The sequence below is a fragment of the Schistocerca serialis genome, chromosome 8 (genome assembly GCF_023864345.2).
Source record: "Schistocerca serialis cubense isolate TAMUIC-IGC-003099 chromosome 8, iqSchSeri2.2, whole genome shotgun sequence".
Taxonomy (NCBI): domain Eukaryota; kingdom Metazoa; phylum Arthropoda; class Insecta; order Orthoptera; family Acrididae; genus Schistocerca; species Schistocerca serialis.
Window position 1 is genome coordinate 297639031 of NC_064645.1, and position 25060 is coordinate 297664090.

At 40.3% G+C, this 25060-nt stretch overlaps 1 protein-coding gene, 2 non-coding genes and 1 pseudogene across 3 annotated transcripts in view; 1 reads left to right on the plus strand and 3 right to left on the minus strand.

Moving 5' to 3' along the window:
• Positions 1–370: 370 nt before the first annotated feature.
• Positions 371–488, minus strand: LOC126417351 (5S ribosomal RNA; annotated as a pseudogene).
• Positions 489–4900: 4412 nt separating this feature from the next.
• Positions 4901–25060, minus strand: part of LOC126416267 (equilibrative nucleoside transporter 3) — a 66042-nt gene continuing 45882 nt past the window's right edge. Inside the window, exon 12 of the mRNA XM_050083900.1 lies at positions 4901–9385. Coding sequence (XP_049939857.1) covers positions 9274–9385 — 112 coding nt within the window. The 3' untranslated portion in view covers positions 4901–9273. The remainder of the gene's footprint in view (positions 9386–25060) is intronic.
• Positions 14393–14466, minus strand: Trnat-ugu (transfer RNA threonine (anticodon UGU)). Its single transcript has one exon. It is a non-coding gene; the product is annotated as a tRNA-Thr (tRNA).
• On the plus strand, positions 14860–14934 carry Trnat-ugu (transfer RNA threonine (anticodon UGU)). Its single transcript has one exon. It is a non-coding gene; the product is annotated as a tRNA-Thr (tRNA).

The following is a 25060-nucleotide window of genomic DNA, read 5'->3' on the forward strand; positions in this document are numbered from 1 at the left end:
CGCACTGATTATTCCATGACTGAACATTACGCACCACACATTCACCTACTGAGAGTGAAGAGACCTCTCAATCATGAAATGCAGATTCTCAGTCCCCCAAATGTGCCGATTTTGCTTATTGATGAACCCACCCAAATGAAAGTGGGCTTTGTCACTAAACCAAACCATACACTCTGTCTTCAGACCACGAGTGGCCTAACGGGACCATCCGACTGCCGTGTCATCCTCAGTGGAGGATGCGGATAGGAGGGGCGTGGGGTCCGCACACCGCTCTCCCGGTCATTATGATGGTATTCTTGACTGAAGCCACTACTAATCGGTCGAGTAACTCCTCAATTAGCATCACGAGGCTGAGTGCACCCCGAAAAAATGGCAACAGTGCATGGCGGCCTAGATGGTCACCCATCCAAGCACCGACCACGCCCGACAGCGCTTAACTTCGGTGATCTCACGGGAACCGGTGTATCCACTGCGGCAAGGCCGTTGCCAAACCGAACCATACAGTGCATACTAATTCCCATCATGCCTCGCGGCCAACGAGGTAGTTTGAACATCCTAACATAAACCATTTTATTTCATATAGTTCAATAATTGTCACCCTGTATGTAAACAATCAAAGCCCTGAGCTCATATTGTGGTACCAGCTATGTTTCAAAATGAAGTGTTAAACTAGGTTCATGATTATGTATTGGTAGGGCATGGGAGTCGCTGAACAAAAGAGGGATATGGGCACACTAGCACAGAACATTTATTTCCCTACTAGTGGGACATACGTGTCTCATGATAGATTTCAGAGAATGAGTGGGAATTTGCTGCATGTTATTGCTATGTATCGGTGTGTCAGTTGTAAAGAGAGGGATGCTAATGGTTTGCAGAATTCTTATAATTACAGATTGCACCTGTCGGCTGTGCTGTCTTCAAGTTTCACTGTTATACCTCTACTCCATACTGCTGCACTGAATTGGTTTGCATCTGCAGATAGGCTACCCAGTTAACAAATTTCTAAGTGGGCTGCTGTCATGCCTTCCGGACAATTCTTCTCCATGAACTGCATGCACATATTGATGTTTCCTATGTGAGAAATAATGCCCATTCTGAGCACCTGTAATGTGATTCAAAAACTTGGAAACATGTTCTATCCACTGAGGTGTGTATGTTTCATGTCTGTCTTTTATTTCTGTACAGCCATCTTTTGAAATCCTGGAGGTACGTACAGCCTACACCTACCTGGCCAGTCATCAGTCTAATGTATTGTTAGACCACAATGGCTCTCACTGAGCAATGATCTGCAAGTCAACGGCTAACCGTGATGGTTCCACACTTCAAATAGAGCAAGGAGAGCACATGGCAATTGGATTTTTGTAATTTCTTATATTTATAGTATGTGAAATTCAGAACACAAATGTCTATTTCCCAAAGCAGTTCAATGCAGCTCCTAAAAATTCTTGAGAAAATCGACTTTGAAATTTTCTGAGTATCGTTAATACCTCAGATTAAGGTCAGTGTTTTGACGGGCAGTGTGGGTGGTACTGTGGTAGAATGCTCTCCTGGCACACGTGGGGCGTGCGGGCTGAGCTCAGTTCTCAGCCGATGCAAATTTTCAAACAAAGGTACATGTTCAACAAGACTGCTATGAAATGTAATTCACAAAGCACCTGAGAATAGTAATCACTGGTTTGAGTCTTGTTTTGTTCATTATTATTATTTTTTTTCAGTTTGAATACCTACATCATTTAAATATAAAATTTATCCAATATATGCTAATTAACACATATATAATTGTAATTTTATGGAAAATGCTTGTCTTCATATTTCTTGGTACTATCAAATCAAGTTTTCATTGTAAATTAGAATTTGTAGTTACCTATTTGTTATGAAAGCCAACGTACTTGCTGTAGTGGTAACACTGGTTCCCATCAGATCACTGAAGTTAAGTGCTGTTGGGCTGGGCTAGTACTTGGATGGATGACCATCTGGTCTGCCGGTCTCTCTTGGCAAGTGAGGTGCACTCAGGCCTCGTGAGGCAAACTGAGGAGCTACCTGATTGAGAAGTAATGGCTCCGGTCTTGTATACTTACATACAGCCGGGAGAGCGGCGTGCTGACCGCATGCCCCTCTGTATCTGCATCCAGTGATGCCTGTGAACTGAGGATGACACAGCAGCTGGTCGGTACCATTGGGCCTTCCAAGGCCTGTTCGGACAATGTTTAGTTTAGTTTTACCTGTTAATAAAATGCATTCTGGTCTGAGCTGCCAGAGTTGGCAGTCAAGTATGCATGAGTGCGCACTTGCTTGGGTGAACGAATGGTGTGTGTTTCTCTCTCCTCTTCTGATGAAGGCTGTGACTAAAAGCTAGTGTGTAAGGGTCTTTAGCAGCGGCTGCATTGCTGGCACCAGACCAGCATTCCACTGCGAGGACATCATACACTGTTTGTGAGACAAGCTGGACCATGACAGCTACTGCTGTATTGCTGCATGGAGGGCACTGGTCTATAAATTAAGGATAAACTGCTCATGCATTCCTGACTCCGATCTGTCATGGTACTAAAAAACCCATCTGCACACTCAACACTTCAGTCAGGAGAAGCTGCAGCACAGCAGTTATTTACCCAAACAAAATCCAGAAACAAGTTTTCTGAATTAAATTTATTGACTTCTTGCAGTAAACAAATAGCCAGATATTTTTAACATACAGTGTTGTATGTTTAAAAATACAGTGCCTGAAAGGCAATAGAATAGCAGCCAGAATGAATAAGTTTTCTGAAATGTTCCGTATACTCACAAGGTATCATGTGAGCTGACATGGACAACCAAGCGGTGTAGCAGTGTGTTGACGGTTACCATATCTGGTCACACATGAGATCCCCCAGGGCAGAAGCCAAAAGCTCTAATGTGGAAGGGGGTGCGTGGACTACTACACAATATAAAGGTAGAGGTAAGAGTTCAGTTCACACAGGTGTCTAGGAGGGACATATGTGTGAGTCAGGCCTGGGCCTGGACTTTTAGTATTCACTCTGGCTCTGCCTGCATTCACACTTCGCCATGTACCTCTTGCCAGGAGATTTTTGGACAATTAGGAACAGTGTACTTTTATTCAGGTTGCTTATTCAGTTTTGATCAGACAAGCATTAAAGATTTTGTAGTTAGTCAAGTCTTACCTATTTGTTCATATATTTCCCGACTGAGTTCCGTAACTCCAAATATTCAGTTAGCATTCTCCATGTTGCTGAATGGATGGACCATCCTCAGATTCCTATGTCTAGACCGCTTACTGGACATGACAACAGCTATTTTGTACATATATAAAATAACAAATTTCATCTCTGACATGTCACAGTTTTATATCGGCTTTTTGTAACAAATTATTAAAAAGTTAATTTTGAGGTTGTTCTCACTCATTAACATTTTAATATTTGTTCTCATGGAAATAATTTTTACGAGGTTTTCCTGCAGTTTATTTTGATGTGGTATACATCAGGAGCGTCCCAAATATGATATGATCAAGATCCCCCATCATCATCTGGATATTTGCTACATGTGGGTGAGTCTGTCACTCCAGTCCAGGGATGTGTAGGGAAAGACGTGTGCCCAAATCTTATTCTAATAATTGTTGATCAATATTTACTCGGGAGATTTTTATGGCTGTATACACAGTTTTATTGGTACAGTATGCTGAACTGAAGTGAAGAAACAGTCCTTCCTCTGCTGCAGTATTTGCCACCGAGTTTCCCATTCGTAGTACGTCTTTGTGTGTGTGTGTGTGTGTGTAGAAAAAGTAGTAATATGAAAGCTGTGTAAATAGCGGGTACTGTTATTTCATACTTTCTTCAGAAAGACCATCTACTACTTCATTATGCCGAATAACTCAATGTCCCTTTACCCACATTAGATGTACAGATTTATTTTCTTTGCTGGATTTCATTGTTAGTTGTGCCACTTCGTAAGTATAACCTGAACTGCTTCTTTACCTGCTATTCCTTCTGCAGTGTAACTACTACATTATGGTGGTTGTAAAAACTTTTTAGCTATCTGAAACTCAGGGCAATAGTATGTACAACCAACTCCCTCATTTGTTTGAGATCTATCAGTATACACATGCAAAAAAAATCTGGCCAGTTAATATCCTGGTAATTTGTTACATCATTGTTTTAGCTCTGAACACCTGACCTATCTGTCTGGTACATAAAAGACTTCAGGTTACCGAACACCAGTAGCATTTGGTCCTTCTATGTCAACCAAACGTAACGTAACATAATGTAATCTTACAAGGAAACATAAATCTGAGATATCTGAAACTATTTACTGACAGTGGTGCCCATGTGTCTTCTGGATATCCTCTTTTTGCCAGCTGCTTAGCTTTAACTGCAGGGCGACAGTTATTGAGCTATACGAAAAAAAAAGTAAATTAATTAGAAACTACACTTTATTCAACACGTAAATGTCGCTACAGATATTTGGATTTAGGTTACAACAGGTTTGATATGCCTGCCTGCCATCATTGGTGATGATTTGGCATAGACAAATAGCGAAATTCTGCATGACCTACTGAAGTTTCGAAATATCGATGCTGTCAGTGACCTCATGATGGGTGTTTTCAGCTCAGCAATGGTTTTGGGGTTATTGCTGTACACCTTGCCTTTAAAATAGACCCACAAAAAGGAGTCTCATGTGTTCAGATCCAGAAAATATTGTGGCTAATCGAGGCCCATTCTTTTATTTATTTATTTATTTTATTTATTTATTTTTTTTTTTTTTGAGATAATATGGGGCATTTCCACATAGAAAATTCCATAGACCATTTCAGAACATCGGTACATAGTATAAGATGATGAGGATGTCCAGTCAGGCTCCCTGGTGCATATGGTAATTTTGGATGTATGACATAAAAGAAATGTGTATCTTGATGCATTAACATTCACTTTTATTCTTCAGGTACTTTAATGACACTGCAGTGGCTTATAGCAACATATTACAGACAGTATACTACATTATGATACAGCATAAATGGAAGACAGAATAGAGTTGTGTTGAAAACTGACACAAATGTGAAGACAATTTATATATATTCATGTGCCTGGCACAGAACCAATTAATTAATTAATTAATTAATTACAATTATTGTTTCTGCATCGGAAGTGATAACTGTAAAACGGGGCCATAATTAGGTCCTACCTAAGTGTAACTACATGTATTATATCCACTCGGGTCATATTTTGGGTGTGCTATTTACTATACAATATTTCTTTCCAATCTGTATTCTGTCTAGTTTCACATTTTTAATTACCCAATAAACTGTCAGATATGAATTCATGTGTTAGTATTTCTCCAAAAGTTTAACTTAATTGACATCTGTGATAAGAGTGAAAACAAACAGTAAAAAACAGAGTATCATGCCTTCCTCAGGAGCCAAATGCAGTTTCAGCATTTTCAGTGCAGAAATGCAGTTACACATTTAACACATCTGTATGGCAACAATATATTTATATCACACAACCAGAGGTTTAATACTATCTTTTTAATGGCTTCACAACCACCTGAAACAGTTATCGGGAAGTTCACAAATGCAGATGATTATGGAGCTATTTCATACAAGTTTAAGCATCTGTGGACCCATATCCGAAGAAAATTATTGAATACTGACTGTTTTCAGTGCTGTAGCATTTAAAATATGAACAAAATATTTGAGTAAAACATAGGAAATTCTAAAACTGCTCCCACTGCCCAGCAGTTTTACATGAGAGAAATTATTTAGACATATGTAATGAAAATTTAAAATAAAATTACATTTATAATATAAAAATAAAGTTAGAATTGTACTATGATAAGAACTACCTGGGACTAAATCATTTAAGCTCAGTATTAAATTGAGAAAATGCAAGACGTGGTATTGAAACTATATTTAGATACATCTCAATTTCAAATCACTGACTAAATGAACATGAAAATTATTATTTTAAAAGAAGAAACTAAATAATAGACTTTTGACAAGACTAAAATAATTTTTGACATTACACTTTCTTTGCAATAAAAATAAAATACATTCAAAAACTACTACAAACAGTAATGATGTTGAGCTGGACCATACAATTATGAAAATTTTATTTCACAAAATAAAAATTATAAACGAAGATTTTCCCAGTGTAAACTGCTGGATAAAAAGCTAATTTCCTGCCAGGTTGAAGTGTGAGTGTCTCATCTATCATCTTCCAACACTCATCACAATGGCATGGCATTTCAACATTTTAAGCCAATTGAAACCCAAGGGCTTTTCATGTAAATTCAGGGTTGGTTTGTTTGGTACTGAATGAAAACATAGTAAGATTCCCTAGATAAAATAGAAGACAAGGAAGTGTAAGACAAACAACTGAAGGGTTTTGGATATATTTAATCTCTACAGGACTTAAGAAACAGGCAAAAATGAACTATCAGACTGGGATGGGTGGGTGTGGGAAGGAAGCATATCATCGACATTAAACTACTTGATTAAAACATTACTGAATAGAAAATTTTCCTCTTCTTTTACAGCAACATCTCCAACTTACAAGGAGACCATACGGAATGGCCTCCTCCAATTTTCTCCATACTTTCAGGGTTTGAATGTCAGTGCAAAGACTTTAGTTTCTCAGAGCAGTAAGATGCATTTTTTTTTTAAAAAAAGAAGCTCAACCTGAACATTAAGATTTTCGAGCACTGCTAACTACAAACAATAAAGTCACTGGTAGGAATCTCACCTAAAGCAGCTTTTTGGCTTTTATTTAAATTTCACATTTAAAAATTAATGGAGACATTAAAAAATACTGAATCATAATTCTTTAATAAAGGAGATACGCACACTTATAATACTGAGCACTCTAGGTATAAATTATTTACTTTCCTGTTCGATGTTTTATACCAAATTATAAAATAAATAATATAAAGTTGCTGCTAATGAGATTCAAACCAGTGACTTTAGTATTATTAGACATTACTCTAGATTCACAGTTACTGATCGCATTGTTAGTGCACTTTAACTGTTTTAGACTTGACAGCAGTTGGAAATCTAACCTTCAAACTGATTTTTTGGAATTGAATCATACTGCTTTAGGGAACTGATATCTGATCCTTCAGTTTCAAATCTTAAAAATATGAAGAACATCAAAGAGAACCAGACTAACGTACTTTGTTAAATGCTCTAACCCTTTCAGATCTACTATCACACTACGTCTATCATTATGATTTTCCACAATGGCTCAGATGACGGATGATGTATAACAGATTTCCATTACTGTGTTTTCCATCCGCTCCATTGTTGGAGTGTGCTAGGTGAACAGCAGCACTTGGAATAAAGATGTGTAACTCCAAGTGTGTTGCATTCTAACATTTGTGGTAGATAATAGCTGGTAGAAAACATGTGATGATGATATTGCCAGAAAGGCCCCTCGAAGACACTAAGCATGAAGGAGAATTAAGTGATCAGAAGAAATTTTGCACTGTGGTCAGTGATATAAGTTCTAGCAAACCAGACTCTACTGATGGAGTGAAAGTGATGAAGATACACAGCCTGTATCAAGTACGTGTAAGATATCACGATGGCAAGGGTGATTTCATGAAGTTTGTTTTTCCTGTCACACATCAAGGTTTCACCATTCCTCATGGTGTTTGACCAAAATGCAGACTAGAACATTTCCAATTCTTCTTTACTGACAATCTTATTAGTGACATTGTGAATACTACAAATATGTACACTAAAGAAAAGATAAAGAAAGTCACTCTGCCTACAAAACACTCAATGTCAACAAGATAAGGAAAAGTATAGATTGATACCTACCATAAAGATGGCACACTAAGTTGCAGACAGGTAGAATGAGAAGACTGCATCCCAGTCCAAGCTGCTGGAGACAGCAGTCATGGTGTCATCTCTACAGTGAACAGTAATCCATCCTTTTCCTTATAATGTTGATATTCCAACTTAAGAGTTTCCATTGTTTGAAAACACTGAGTGGCATTCATGGAGAAATGTTCCATTGGATTAACTGAAGGCTTTCCCTGGTATAATATTGAACTTGGCCTTGAATTTGAAGGCAGAACTAGTTAACAATTTCACGTAAGACTGGCTAGAACAAACTCCATTTTTCAAAAATGTTTTCTCTCATCTCCATCTATTTTTGAGGTGATTTTTAAAACTTTTATAACTACTCCCATATATGTTCCTTATTCAGAGATTAAGGTTTAGTTGGGGAAGGATCAAAAGATTGGGAAAGGAGTGAGCAGTTGACTAAGACCAAATGTCAAATGGGATACATCTATTTCCTTATATGTAGACCACTGGGAGAAAACCTAAAAAAACTGTGGACAGCACAAAAGGTTATTTCAAATCCATGGAAACATTGGCTGTACATGAATTAACACATGTATCATTTATGAAGCAGGACCATTTAGTGGGCCTCAGCTCTATCTCACAGTGCGACCTTTAAAGGAGGAATGCATTATAAGTGTACTGGAGACTACAATCAATGAGGTTTCTATAAGCTGAAGAGAGGGGCGAACAAAGTCAAGAATAAATGAAACACTTTGGTGTGTAGGATTAGGTTTTCTGTTATAGCTCTGAAGCACTCCTCAACCAGAGGCTGCATTGAGAAATTTATCTTAGTTATTCTGAAAGTTGTTCCACGAACCTTCTACCAAACATTTCAGTCTGAATTGCAGAGTAATCATGTAGACGAAGAACGTATCAAAGCACTAGCTGAGTTAACATTAATGTATTTGTGTTCACATCTACATTCCCATTTTTGTGTTAATACAGGTCTACCTAACATTTCAAACACTTGCTATTTCAAACATCATTTTATTTGCTGATGTTCTAGCAATATGGAAACAAGGACCACTTAAAATTGCAAATCCAGTAGAAATTCTGATTAGTAATTGTCAGTATTATCCTGGAAGCATAAGGGGTTGAAGGTCTGTTATACAACAAGTACGTCAGGTTTGGCACACAGTCCAAAACGATTTTTCAGGTCAGAATTAGGACATACAATACAACTGTTCCACTTAAGCAGTCATTACAACATGGACCACAAGTTTTACATAATACAGCTTTTACAAAGCTTAATTAATTTCTCACATTGCAGAGAAATCTACAAGGAAGTATAACATCCATTTTTAAAACAAAAATGGCACTTAAGTAACGAATTACATAATGCATGGCAGTTAATGTGAACAAGTACTGAACCAATGTAAAAGAAACAGCACAAAAAATGCTGACATAAAAAATTAAAACAAATTCGGGCTAAAAATTCACAACACTTTAATCAACAACAAGCTAAGAGCTGAACCACATGCCAGCCCTAGCCCGAGGAATGCAGCCATCATAGATGATGCAGTCTCCTGTTCAGCAGCATCCACAACTCTGTTGAAGGAGAAAAAAGAAGATTTAACACAAGAAAAAGCACATACATTATTGACACAAATGATAAACCCTCTTTTTCTAAATTCACATATTGTTCAGAATATATCCAATTAATTGCTTTGCAACTGAAACATTTAATAGCTTCATAAACATATAAAAGTACTTCAATAGAATTTTGTTCTCTCATATAATTAATTTTAATTGCATGAACACTACATTATTTGCTGAAAGAAGCATATGAAGGTAACTTTACCACATAGCTGTGGACTGCAGTAATACCATTCTCCTACTAACTCCCCCCCCTACTCTCTCTCTCTCTCTCTCTCTCTCTCTCTCTCTCTCTCTCTCTCTATCTATCTCTCTCTCTCTCTCTCTCTCTCTCTCTCTCTCTCTCTCTCTGTGTGTGTGTGTGTGTGTGTGTGTGTGTGTGTGTGTGAACTGAGAAACATGAAATATTATTTTTTTTGGGGGAGGGGGAGGGGTAAAGTCTCATTGGCAAGAAGATCATTAGACACCATCTGCATCTTTTTTCAAAGGAACGACATCAGTATTTAAATTAATTAATTTATTTCGTAATGGATGGACACGGAGTTGTACCACGCTCAATCCAAAAGTGGGCCCAGTGTGGTGACCACAGTGTCATCTCAATCAATCATTTATCTGTGGAATGATTATGCTTGAAAATTACTATTAACTTAATATTTTTTTCAATATAATGGAAGGAAACATTCCACGTGGGAAAAATTATATATAAAAACAAAGATGAGATGACTTACCGAACAAAAGCGCTGGCAGGTCGATAGACACACAAACAAACACAAACATATACACAAAATTCAAGCTTTCGCAACAAACTGTTGCCTCATCAGGAAAGAGGGAAGGAGAGGGGAAGACGAAAGGAAGTGGGTTTTAAGGGAGAGGGTAAGGAGTCATTCCAATCCCGGGAGCGGAAAGACTTACCTTAGGGGGAAAAAAGGACAGGTATACACTCGCACACACGCACATATCCATCCACACATACAGACACAGGCAGACATATTTAAAGACAAAGAGTTTGGGCAGAGATGTCAGTCGAGGCAGAAGTGTAGAGGCAAAGAAGATGTTGAAAGACAGGTGAGGTATGAGTGGCGGCAACTTGAAATTAGCGGAGATTGAGGCCTGGCGGATGACGAGAAGAGAGGATATACTGAAGGGCAAGTTCCCATCTCCGGAGTTCGGATAGGTTGGTGTAACCGCCCCCGATGCAAAACCTGTCCCATGCACCCTCCCACCACCACCTACTCCAGTCCTGTAACCCGGAAGGTGTACACGATCAGAGGCAGAGCCACGTGTGAAAGCACCCACGTGATTTACCAACTGACCTGCCTACACTGTGATGCATTCTATGTGGGAATGACCAGCAACAAACTGTCCATTCGCATGAATGGACACAGGCAGACAGTGTTTGTTGGTAATGAGGATCACCCTGTGGCTAAACATGCCTTGGTGCACAGCCAGCACATCTTGGCACAGTGTTACACCGTCCGGGTTATCTGGATACTTCCCACCAACACCAACCTATCCGAACTCCGGAGATGGGAACTTGCCCTTCAGTATATCCTCTCTTCTCGTCATCCGCCAGGCCTCAATCTCCGCTAATTTCAAGTTGCCGCCACTCATACCTCACCTGTCTTTCAACAACTTCTTTGCCTCTACACTTCTGCCTCGACTGACATCTCTGCCCAAACTCTTTGTCTTTAAATATGTCTGCCTGTGTCTGTATGTGTGGATGGATATGTGCGTGTGTATACCTGTCCTTTTTTCCCCCTAAGGTAAGTCTTTCCGCTCCCGGGATTGGAATGACTCCTTACCCTCTCCCTTAAAACCCACTTCCTTTCGTCTTCCCCTCTCCTTCCCTCTTTCCTGATGAGGCAACAGTTTGTTGCGAAAGCTTGAATTTTGTGTGTATGTTTGTGTTTGTTTGTGTGTCTATCGACCTGCCAGCGCTTTTGTTCGGTAAGTCATCTCATCTTTGTTTTAATATTTTTTTCTTTACACAAGACTTTATGGATAAAATCATACTGCTCCCGAACTCAAAATTGTTATTCACTTACAATTTGTAGCTTGGAAGTATCCCTATGCAGCAAATGTAATTCTTTGATTTTCTATTCCAGCCCGCTTACAATAAAATGCAAGGACAGTGCATACTAATTTCAGCAGAATAAGATGTTAGAGAAGCACCTCATCCTTAACCTTTTTCTGTAACATACTTCTTACGTTATCTGTCACTTTCCTGTCCTACATAGGCCTCTGTGTTCTCTTGGTTTTTAAATATCTTTCTCAGAGGTGCTTCATCAGTACATATTCTTGTAATTTATTTACTGAAATTCTACTGATCTAAATGTTATTCATTTAACTACTGATTATCGGAAGACAAAATATTCTAAGTAGTTAGACCTCATCATGTTCCTTTTTAAATTTCTTCTTATGCAGTGTATATTTTGAACCCTGTTCATCTACATCTACATTTATACTCCGCAAGCCACCTAACGGTGTGTGGTGGAGGGCACTTAACGTGCCACTGTCATTACCTCCCTATCCTGTTGCAGTCGCGTATGGTTCACGGGAAGAACGACTGCCGGAAAGCCTCCGTGCGTGCTCGAATCTCTCTAATTTAACATTCGTGAGCTCCTTGGGAGGTATAAGTAGGGGGAAGCAATATATCTGATACCTCATCCACAAACGCACCCTCTCAAAACCTGGACAGCAAGCTAAACTGCTATGCAGAGCGTCTCTCTTGCAGAGTCTGCCACTTGAGTTTGCTAAACTTCTCCCAATGCTATCACGCTTACCAAATAACCCTGTGACGAAACGCACCACTCTTCTTTGGATCTTCTCTATCTCCTCTGTCAACCCGAACTGGTACGGATCCCACACTGATGAACAATACTAAAGTATAGACCGAACGAGTGTTTTGTAAGCCACCTCCTTTGTTGATGGACTACATTTTCTAAGGACTCTCCCAATGAACCTCAACCTGGCACCTGCCTTACCAACAATTAATTTTATATGATCATTCCACTTCAAATCGTTCTGCACACATACTCCCAGATATTTTACAGAAGTAACTGCTACCAGTGTTTGTTCAGCTGTCATATAATCATACAATAAAGGATTCTTCTTTCTATGTAATCGCAATACATCACATTTGTCTATGTTAAGGGTCAGTTGCCACTCCTTGCACCAAGTGCCTATCCGCTGCATATCTTCCTGCATTTCTCTGCAATTTTCTAATGCTACAACTTCTCTGTATACTACTGCATCAGCCAAAAAAAGCTGCACGGAACTTCCGACACTATCTACTAGGTCATTTATATACATTGTGAAAAGCAATGGTCCCTTAACACTTCCCTGTGGCACGCCAGAGGTTACTTTAATGTCTGTAGACGTCTCTCCATTGAGAACAACATGCTGTGTTCTGTTTGCTAAAAACTCTTCAATCCAGCCACACAGCTGGTCTGATATTCTGTACGGTCTTAGTTTGTTTATCAGGCGACAGTGCCGAACTGTATCGAACACCTTCCGGAAGTCAAGGAAAATGGCATCTACCTAGGAGGCTGTATCTAATATTTTCTGGGTCTCACGAACAAATAAAGTGAGTTGGGTCTCACATGATCGCTGTTTCTGGAATCCATGTTGACTCCTACAGAGTAGATTCTGGGTTTCCAGAAATTACATGATACGCGAGGAAAAAACATGTTCTAAAATTCTACAACAGATCGACGTCAGAGATATAGGTCTATAGTTTTGCGCATCTGCTAGATGACCCTTCTTGAAGACTAGGGCTACCTGTGCTCTTTTGCAATCATTTGGAACCTTCCGTTCCTCTAGAGACTTGCGGTACACGGCTGTTAAAAGGGGGCCAAGTTCTTTCGCGTATTCTGTGTAGAATCGAATTGGTATCCCGTCAGGTCCAGTGGAGTTTCCTCTGTTGAGTGATTCCAGTTGCTTTTCTATTCCTTGGACACTTATTTCGATGCCAGCCATATTTTCATTTGTGCGAGGATTTAGAGAAGGAACTGCAGTGCGGTCTTCCTCTGTGAAACAGCTTTGGAAAAAAGTGTTTAGTATTTCAGCTTTACGCGTGTCATGCTCTGTTTCAATGCCATCATCATCCCGAAGTGCCTGGATATGCTGTTTCGAGCCACTTACTGATTTAACGTAAGACCAGAACTTCCTAAGATTTTCTGTCAAGTCGGTACATAGAATTTTACTTTCAAATTCACTGAACGCTTCACTCATAGCCCTCCTTACGCTAACTTTGACATCGTTTAGCTTCTGTTTGTCTGAGAGGTTTTGGCTGCGTTTAAAATTGCAGTGAAGCTCTCTTTGCTTTCACAGTACTTCTGGTGTCACAGGTTAGCTGAACAAACTTTTTGGACCTAATCCTTTTCAATATGTCAAAGCCAATGTCAGTGGCTCCCCCCCCCACCCCCTATCTTCCCATGTTTGTTGCAAGGAAATCTCTGTGGTCCTAAATTTTCAATCAGTATTTGTTCTACCTCCTGCCATCAGATTAAACTGAAATTTTGTACACGCAACTCATGGTAGTCCAGTATTATCCATTTACACCACATAATTTTAACACTGTAGTTCTAAAATGCTACGCATCTATTATTCCATGTCCACTTTCACTAAGAATCAATACTGGGAAGTTTTCAAAGCTACAAACAATGAATTTCTATGCTTTTCAAATAAAAAGTTTGTCTTTCATAAAAATGCGGCATTTATTTATTGTGTTCTGTAAATCACATCATGAATGAAATACTTAGCAAAATTTAACAAGGACATTTAATCTGCTGTCAGTTTTATCAACAAGACTAGATAAATTTATTAGAAACATTCAGCATTTCTATGTAGAAAGCTATCAAAGTTGTGACTCAACTTTTCTCTTGGATTTTCCTGGTTTATCAATACATTTCTCTTGACTGGTCCATTGTCGTTTTCTTCAGATTTACATACCTAGCATTCCCCGACCGGGACTCGAATCCGGGATCTCCTGCTTACACGGCAGACGCTCTATCCATCTGAGCCACCGAGGACACATAGGATAGTGTGCCTGCAGGGACTCATCCCTTGCATGCTCCCCATGAGACCCACATTTCCAACATGTCTACACCACTACATTCGTAGTGCACCTAATAGATGTTTACCCATCATACTCATTACTCGTGGCAGATTAATCTACCAAGTCCTGTACGAGTTTGGGCATACAGTGTGCATGGCTTCCCAGCCATTGACCTTCTTGTATGCGAACGCACACGGTATGCCCGAACTCTTACAGGACTTGGCAGATTAATCTGCCACGAGTAATGAGTATGATGGGCAAACTTCTATTAGGCACACTACGAATGTAGTGGTGTGGACATGTTGGGAATGTGGGTCTCACGGGGAGCGTGCAAGGGAGAAGTTCCTGCAGGCACACTATCCTCTGTGCCCTCGGTGGCTCAGATGGATAGAGCGTCTGCCATGTAAGCAGGAGATCCCGGGTTCGATTCCCGATCGGGGCACACATTTTCAACATGTCCCCAATGAAGTACATCAACACCTGTTTGCAGCTAGGGTGTCCATTTAATAATCATTTCATTTCTAGCAAAGTTGCATGGTCATCAACGGTAACTATTCTTTCGGGAACAGATACTAACGTCATATATAGTTAAAAAAGGATAGTTGCTACTCACCATACAGCGGAGATACTTGCCATATAGCAGAGATGCTCAGTTGCAGATAGGCACAACAAAAAGACTGTCAGAAGATGAGCTTTTGGCCACAAGGCCTTCATTGGAGATAGAACATGCACACACATACTCATGCAAACACAACTCACACACACATGACCTGCTGAGGCCACTGCAAGCAGCAGCGCATGATGGGAGAGACAACTGGACGACGGGGGTAAATAGCAGGCTGGGTTGGGGAGGGGGAGGGATCACAGTGTAGCGGTGGGTGATGGTAAAGTGCTGCTTGCGGGAGCATACAGGGACGAGGTGGAGAGGGGGCAGAGCAGCTAGGTGCAGTCGGGAGGTTAGATGGAGGGCAGGAAAAGGTTAGTGGAAACGGAGACAGATAAAAAGACAGTGGGTGTGGTGATGGAATAGATGACTGTGTAGTGCTGGAATGGGAACAGGGAAAGGGCTAGAGGGTAACGACAAAGACTATCAAAGGTTGAGACCAGGAGGGTTACAGGAACATAGGATATATTGCAGGGAGAGTTCCCACCTGTGCAATTCAGAAAAGCTGGTGTCGGTGAGAAGGATCAGATGGCACAGGCTGTGAAGCAGTCATTGAAATGAAGAACTTTGTGTTGGTCTGACTACCACTATGCACCACCTCTACAACAACTTCCAAACCTCTCCCACATCCCCTCATAGCTGACAAACCCCACCTCGCAGACCTACTACATTTACCTTACCCTCAAGAACTCCCACCCACCACCATACAGAACCTAAACAGACTGGAAACCCAGTCATGAACCTTTCCTTCAAGAGCCTTAGCTCCACAGAAGAATCAGTCCTTTCCAAAGACCTCACCTTTTGCTTCACTCCCAAATTCAGTCATGCAGGACCTTCTCCTGGTCCCTACAGTGGAAACACTTTTTCGCCACCAACCCTACCAATCAGACACAACCAAAGACCAATGCTGAACCCTGCTTGACTTAGTTCACTCCTCCATCCAACCGTGACCCAATCCCACTGTCCCCAAGTCACGCCCTGCTAACATTCCAGAATTTCTTAACCTTGAAACTTACCTTCACCATCATTCCCCAAATCCCTCAACATGCAAACTAACCTTATATCCACAGAAAGTACCGCATCCACCACATAAAAACTGATCCCCATCTTATAATCCTGACAAAGGCTCCACCAATGTAGTTTTGAACACAAGGACTATCTGGTGGTAGGACTCTGCCAGCTGTCAGATTCATCCACCAACAAGCCCCGCCACATTGACCCCACATTCCAGTCTCTCCTCAAATGCCCAGGCCCATCCCAGAACTTCTCTCCTCAGTCTGCCTTTCTCCTCATACCTACCACTCCCCACACTCCTACCTTCTACATGCTTTCTGAAGTTCATAAACCCAACCACACCAGGATTCCCCATTGTCGCCGCTTACTGTGCCCCCACTGAGAGAACCTCTGCTCTCTTAGACCAACACCTTCAGCCTGTTACCCACAACCTACCCTCCTACACATAAGATACCAACCATTTCCTCCACCGACACACTACAATTCCTGTTCCTTTACCACATCGTGCCCTGCTCTACACTACTGATGCCACCTCTCTTTACACTAACATCCCTAATGCCCATGGGCCTACCTGTATTGAATACTACCTTTCCCAATGTCCAACGGATTCCAAAAATACAACCTCCTTCATAATTACCATGATCAACTATATCCTCTCCCACAATTATTTCTCCTTCAAAAGCATTACCTACAAACGGATCCGGGGTATGACTATGGACACTTGTATGGGCACCATCCTATGCCAATCTATTCATGGGCCATCTAGAGGAATCCTTCTTAACACCCAGAATCTCAAACTCCCTCATCTGGTTCAGATTCACTGATGACATCTTCATCTTCATTATCTGGATCGAGGGTGAGGACAAACTACCCACATTCCTCCAGAACTTTAACACCTTTTCCCCCATGTGTTTCCCGATGTTTTGACCTCCACCTCAAAGATGGTTACATCAGCACCTCCGCTCATATCAGACCTATCAACCATCAGCAATACCTCCACTTCGACAGTTGCCACCCATTCCATACCAAGAAGTCCCTTCCATACAGGCTAACCATCGGTGGCTGTCACATCTGTGGTGATGAGTGGGTGGTACCACTCGTAATACAGCGAGGGTCTCACCAAAACCTTCACAAACTGTAATTACCCACCCAACCTTGCACGAAAGCAGATCTTCCATGCCTTATCCCTCCAGTCGCCCACCACCTCACAAAATCCCACCGTCCAGCCACAGAGAAGCATTCCCCTCATGACTCAGTACCACTCAGGACTGCAAGCAACTGAATCACACTCTCCGCCAACTTTTCGACTACCTCCCGTTGTGCTCAGACATGAGGAATGTCGTACCCATTATCCTTCCCAGCCCTCCCATTGTGGTAATCCGCTGCCAACCGAACGCACACGATATCCTCCTTCACCCCAACACAACTCCCATTCCCAACCCCTTGCCACATGGGTCATATCCCTGTAATAGACCTAGATCCAAGACCTGTCCCATACTCTCACCACCACTTACTCCAGTCCAGTCATAAGCATCATCTATCCCATCATAGGCAGGGCTACCTGTGAAAACAATCATGTGATCTACAAGCTAAGCTGCTATCACTGTGTTGCATTGTACATAGGCATGACAACTGACAAGCTGTCTGTCCACATGAATGGCCACTGGTAAACTGTTGCCGAGAAACAGTTGGACCACCCCATTTCTGGCCATGCCACCCAACACAATGTTTCTTCATTTCAATGATTGCTTCACAGCCTGTGCCATCTGGATCCTTCCCCCGAACTAGAGATGGGTCGAACTCGTTCATTCCCATGAACTACTTCATTCACTTCACTCTTTGCCGTGAAGCATTCAAATGAAGTAGTTCATTCATGAAGTACGGATGCCTGGCGAAGTTGCCCAGTTTGCCGTTCAGCCACGGCTACGCTCGCTTCACCTCGTTCATACAATAAAGCTTCGTAATACTTCATAATTTTACCAACAAATGGCCGAACTATGCAGTAACGTGCATGCAACATTTTACTCTCTTACAGTGTCTGAGTTAACTTAAATAGAGGATGGTCGAAGGGGACAAAGGAAAGATAAACAGAGAAGCCTGTCACACATAAAGAAGGTATTACATATCAACTTGCTCGACATTTTCTCATGAAGCGCCCAAAAAAGTCTTTATCTGACAAGTGAAGCCTTATTTGTTGTATTCATGGACTGAAAACTAGGACTACCAACAAAATGCAGTCCAATTTTATGTTCTTTTTAAAATTTAATCCAAAATAGAATGAGTATGTTTCCCACTGTCACAAAGTCTATATACCTACATTAAGTAATTATTCAGAAGTTTTCCTGTAGATTTTATTTTTGTTGAGAATAATAACCCTCCAAATTCAAAACGTAAACTGTCACCTGTAATCATTGGTACAATTTCAGGTAAAATCCCTCTATTTTATTTGGAAAGCAGTTTTTGTGTCTGTTCACTCTTATACAATGGTTAGCAACTCGCGATCAAGTAAAAGTAGTGAATTTGGGGTTTCTTCACTGATTTAGGTGATGGGAAAGCAAAGTGCAACTGTTGTTCTAAGTTTACTTCATATAAAGGAGGAAACACATTTAACCTAGCACGTCATGTTCGAGTGCTGCATCAAACAGTGTCAATGTCAGTCAGTCATCTTCCGATATTTCTTGGACAAATAACTCAGACAATCCGGAACCAACATCAGCAATTGCCAGAAACGAATAGCAGTCGGTGCCAGAAAATAACAGTATCACTTCATTATCAGACAGCAGACATCAATATCATGGAACATTACCTATGTATTTTCCGGAACCTCTTTCGAACAAAAGAAATCAGGAGATAGATTTCGCACTTCTGGAGACTGCTGTAAAGGATTATTTGCCCTTCAACATAGTGGAAAGCAAACATTTTCAAAGTTTTGCAGGCGAATTGAATGGTGCTTACAGAATGCCAGCTTGGAAGACCATTCCCAATACACTACTACTACAACAGTATGCCATGATGAAAGAAACTGTGAGAGTCAAAATTAATTCTGAGGAAGCAGTTGTACTGACAATGGATGGGTGGAACTCAACGACAAATGACAGTTATTTGTCAGTGATAGTACATTACGTTAAAGACCTGGAGCTGGCATCTTCCCTCCTAGAGTGCTTTAAATATGATGAAGGGCACACGTCAGAAAAACTCTCCGAAGAACTGCGACGTGTCACAAGAGAATGGGGCATTCAAGAAAAAGTCGTGTGTGTTGTTAGCAACAATGCTGCTAATATTGTGGCAGCTATAAGACACTCAGCCTGGAAACACATCCCCTGCTTGGCACACACAGTAATTGCTCAGAATGGGCTTCCGCACATTCAACACATTCTGGGGAAAAAAAAGGTTGAATTTTTTAAAAGAAGTTCACAGGCATGCACGAAACTGAAAAAGATGCAGCAACAGTTAAAGGAGCCAGTTCTGACACTAAAACAAGACACTGTCACAACATGGAATTCAACATGTAATATGCTGTGAAGAATAATCGAGGTTAAGAATTCCCTAATGACAGTTATCACTCTGAATTATCCGCATCTTCCAAATCTGACTGCAGAGGACATTACAAGTGTAACACAAGCCTGTGACCTGTTGAAAGTTTTCAAAGGCAGCACCGAGGAAATGTCAAGTGAAAATGTTGTCACTGCTTCTAAAGTTATACTCCTTAGTCGCTCATTGAAAAAATGGTGTTGCAGGTTTGTTAGTAAAACTGAAATTCGTGCAACAGATGGCCAAAAAGTTAGCTGAAGACCTAAAACAATGATTTTGAAATATAGAGGAAAATTCCATTTTCACAGAAGCAACTTCATTGGATCCCCGGTTCAAATTACATAGTTTTTCTGATAAAAATTCTGCCGAGAAGGTGAAATTAAACCCAGTCAGGCACTGTGAGAAATTTGTGTCCAACACATCCACTGCTACTGCAACAATCTCAGTTCCAACCACTGAACCTACTTCTAGTCTCTGGCTCAAATTTTCCAGGCTGCAGAGTAATCCACACCCGAGAGCTGCTGCAATAGTGGAAGTGGACAAATATTTACAAGAGCCCCTCCTACAGAGACAAGGCAATCCACTTCAGTGGTGGTTTGAACGGCTGTCAGTATACCCCTCACTCTTTGAACTTGCAAAAATACGACTGTGTATTGTTGCAACCTCCACGCCATGTGAAAGTGTGTTCTCGAAGGCAACAGGACACCTTATAACTGACAGAAGAAATCACCTGACAGGAAAAAAAAGTGGAACAAATCATGTTTTTAAACAGATACCTCTGTACATTCGCCAAATCCGTTTATGTTTATTTATATAATAGAGGGAAACATTCCACGTGGGAAAAATTGATTGGAATGACTCCTTACCCTCACCCTTAAAACCCACTTCCTTCCGTCTTTCCCTCTCCTTCCCTCTTTCCTGATGAGGCAACAGTTTGTTGCGAAAGCTTGAATTTTGTGTGTATGTTTGTGTTTGTTTGTGTGTCTGTCGACCTGCCAGCGCTTTCGTTCGGTAAGTCACCTCATCTTTGTTTTTATATATAATATGTTTATTTATAAATACATATGAATTTTTTTTAATTTAATTAGGACAATCCTCAAATTGACGTTTAGTGTAATTATTTCAATAATGTGTACGAGATAAACGTTCCTACATGAATGATTATCTTTCAAGCGTGGATTCCACGCATGCTTCAGTTCCAGATTCACAAGGTAAACATTTTATTTTCATGTTTGCTGTGCATGCTCACACAGCCAGCCTCTTCATTTGTATCTTTAATATTCATTTGTCTGCAAGCACTGCCAACGGTAGACTAACCGTAGACACGAAGTATAACTGCACAAATAGTCCCCGGGTAATGATGTCAGCACTGCAAGAAGCAGCTGAAGCAGCTGACACTGCCTTCCCCTTGCCCCTCACCTCCCCAACTCCTCCTAAACCTAACATTCCCCACAAACACCACACGATTCGTCGACTGGCAGTAGAGGGAGAACTGAAGTGAAGGGAGAATGAGTGACATAGCGATAATGTAGTGGGAGAGGGAGAGTGGAACCGAGTGAGTGAACTAGAAAAAAGTGTGGAGTGTGCTATCTGTGAAGAGTTTGAAGTACCAGTTCATTGAAATTGAGTGGTTAGTTCACACTTCACAGGAATGAAGCGTTCATTTGAACGACTCATTCACGAGCTCCCCATCACTACCACCAACACCAAATTTTCTGAATAGCACAGGTGGGAACTCTCCCTGCAATATATCCTATGTTCCTGTAACCCTCCCAGTCTCAACCTTCATTATTATTTGTCCTTATCCTCTAGCCCTTTCCCTGTTCCCATTCCAGCAATACACAGTCATCTATTCCATCACCAGACCCATAGTTTTTTTTCATCTGTCTCCTTTTCCACTAAATGTTTCCCGCCCTCTGTCTAACCTCCTGACTGCACCTAGCTGCCCTGCCCCCTCTCCACCTCATCCCTGTATGCTCCCACAAGCAGCACTTTACCATCACCCACCCCTACACTGCTATCCCTCCCCCTCCCCACCCCTGCATGCTCCTTACCCCCATCACCCAGTTGCGTCTCCCATCACATGCTGCTGCTCGCAATGTGGCCTTAGCAGCCAGACACTGCAGCTACGCGCGCGCGCGCGCGCGCCAGCGAGTGTGTGTCTGTGTGTGTGTGTGTGTGTGTGTGTGTGTGTGTGTGTGTGTGTGTGTGTGTGTGTAACCTGAACAAGTTTCATGACGAACAACTGCTATGGCACTACCTTGAAGAACAAAAGAACAAGGTAAAATTATCTCCCATTTGTCCATAGAGGAGTTTTTCCACTAATTATGGTCATGACTGGCTTTTCAGGTATTACATCCTGCTGCTCCAAATTTTCAAAGCATTTCTGCAAGTTGCAGTATAGTGCAGGAAATTGTTCATCCATAGATAATTTTACAACTATATAGGGCTTGCCAGCTTTTTGCAAGGAAAAATATAAGCAATATACAAAGCCTTATCAACATATACAAACTTGTTTAATGAGGAGAGGACAAATTTATATGAACACCGCTTAGGAAAACCACTGAAAACCTAAAATTGGCATAAACAGAACCATTTGAGGCCAGTGTCACTGTAACAAATGCACAACGTTATTATGTAAAGAGTAATATTCCATATTTGCACAGAGATGTATAGAGAAAGGTTCCCCCACAGAAATTTATCACCATGGACAGAACTTTATGAGATATAGGATTGTTCAAGCCCTGGAGAGTTAGTCAAGTTTCTTGACAGAAATTTTGGGTGATGGTACTAGGTCATGTGGGAGACAAAATGTTAAAAAGCCTGTAGGTGGCATATTTTGAACAATACAGTCACGACAGAATTGGAGGAACAGGAATTACATCCATATAATAAACAGCACATGCAAACAGTGGGTTCAAAAATTATTTTTTGTTTAGAATTCCATTTTGTCAATGTATTTTGTTGTAATGTATGCAATAAGACTGGCAGTTGTCACACTAGATACTTAGTATGAAGCTGTTACTGTAAGGTGTAAGTTGTTAATGTCCATAAAAACTTAAATATTCATTTATGAGCATTAGCTCCAGTATTACGTAGCCTTCTCTGCTATATGCATAATTTTTACTTGACATATTTGGGGCACCCTGCACAGAATTGTAAATAATCCACAGGTGAAAACTTACACAGTTATGAAACACAGATTGCTACTCTTCGTATAGATGACTTGTTGAGGCAGATAGGCATAACAAAAAGACCGTTTAAACATTGAGCTTCTAGCTCCTACATCTGACATCATTCGCATTGTGAACACAGACTTGTTTAGATGCTTCAGCAATTCTGTGGTATGCCCTTCCCAACTGAATTTATTATCGAGTCGTAATCCCTGAAATTTAACACTGTCGACCTCTTTTATCCTCATGTCTTCATATATTATACACATGCTGGAAGGCAGTCTCTTACAGGTTCTGAACTTCATATAGTGGGTCTTTTCAAAGTTTGATCATAGTGAATTAGCTTTAAACCAGTTAGTAGTGCCAGTGAAAATCTGATTAGCAGCCATTTCAAAATCTGTACTTGACTTGCTATTTATTTCAATGTTTGTGTCATCTGCAAACAAAACACAATCAGCATCTGGCAATGTAACAGACGAGAGGTCATTAATCTATACAAGAAAAATTTGTGGACCCAAGACAGAACCTTGTGGAAAAGCAAAAGTAATTAATTTGCCATCAGATGAAGATGACTGCTTACTCCACACGCATTTCCCAATGACACCTTTTCTTTTCCTGTTAGTTAGGCAAGAGTCCAATGATTTTACAGCACTGCCAATGACACCATAATATTCTAGCTTACTTAGTAGAATGCTGTGACTCACACAAACAAAGGCTTTCGACAGGTCACAGAAAATGCCAGTAGCCTTTAATTTGTTATCTAATGAATTAAGTACATTCTCACTGTGCGTGTAAATAGCCCTCTCTATACTTGAAGCCTTCTGGAACCCAAATGTGACTGTGACAATATATTATTTGCAGTTGGATGCTTAAGAAGATGCTTGAACACAACCTTTTCAAATACTTTTGAAGAAGTCAGAAAAAGTGAAATTGGTAGATAGTTTGACAGTATCTCATTATCCCCCTTCTTGTAAAGAGACGTAACTTCAACATATTTTAGACAGTCTGGAAATGTTGTGCTGATAAGATATTGATTACACAAATAACTTCCAAGACAGAACCCAACTCACATGAACTCTCTTCGATTAACTTCACTGATATGTTACCATAACCACTAGAGTACTTTGATTTTAAGGATTTTATGATTGATGCTACTTCTTTGGGAGAAGTGAGTGTCACATCCACTTTACTGAAGTTATTTGTAGAGACTGGTCTCAGATACTCCATTGTATGATTTACTGAACTTGACATCCTCAAGCTGTCAGTAAGAGAAACAAAATACTTGTTGAAGAGTTTGCAACACAACATGCACTAGTTACCGATATCTCCATTTATTTTTACAGCTATCTTTTAGTCTTCCTTTCTGGCCTCACGTTTCTCTGTCTTCACTATACCCCCATATAGTTTTTAATTTGTTGCCTGATATAATTATTTTTTTCTCATGATAAAGCTACTTAGATTTCTGGATTACTACTTCAGTATTTTGCAGTATTCTTTGTAATGCATTACAATGCTAATATAAGAGCTGTTCCTACATAGTAGATAGAGTTTCCTTTTTGTTCCACATTATACCTTTATTCCTTTTGTAATCGATGGTGACCTCTGTTTGAACTGAGTTACCTTGAGAGGAAAACAATTTTCAAATGAGGAAGTAACTTTATTAATGAATAATTTGTATTTTCCATTTGAGTAAGAAGTACTGTAAACATTTGTCCAGTTCATGTCTTTGAGCAATCTCCTAAAATTCCCAATTTTTGACTGATTTTTTAACCTCCTGTACTCAGGTATAATAGAGTTTATATCTAGACAAGTTTTAACATCTAACATAAGATGCTGCAAGTCATGATCAGATAGCCCATTTACTATTGGTTTTGTGATATGACTTCTTTCCTCTAGATTTGTCTACAAAGATATGATCAACAGCAGTATCAGAACATTTACATACCCTAGTTGCAAAGTTCATAGTAGGAATTAAATTTAATGACAGTGTTACTGATGGCAACAATTGTTCACTGACAGAGCTTTTCAGTAAATCCAAATTAAAAATCACCAACCACCACTTTTTTTTTATTTTTATTTTTTTATTTTTTTTTATACTGTGAGATGGGACAACAGAGCTTCCAGATTTTTAATGAAGAAGTTGAAGTTTGCTGAAGATGCTCTGTATGTACTTACTATTATAAAGG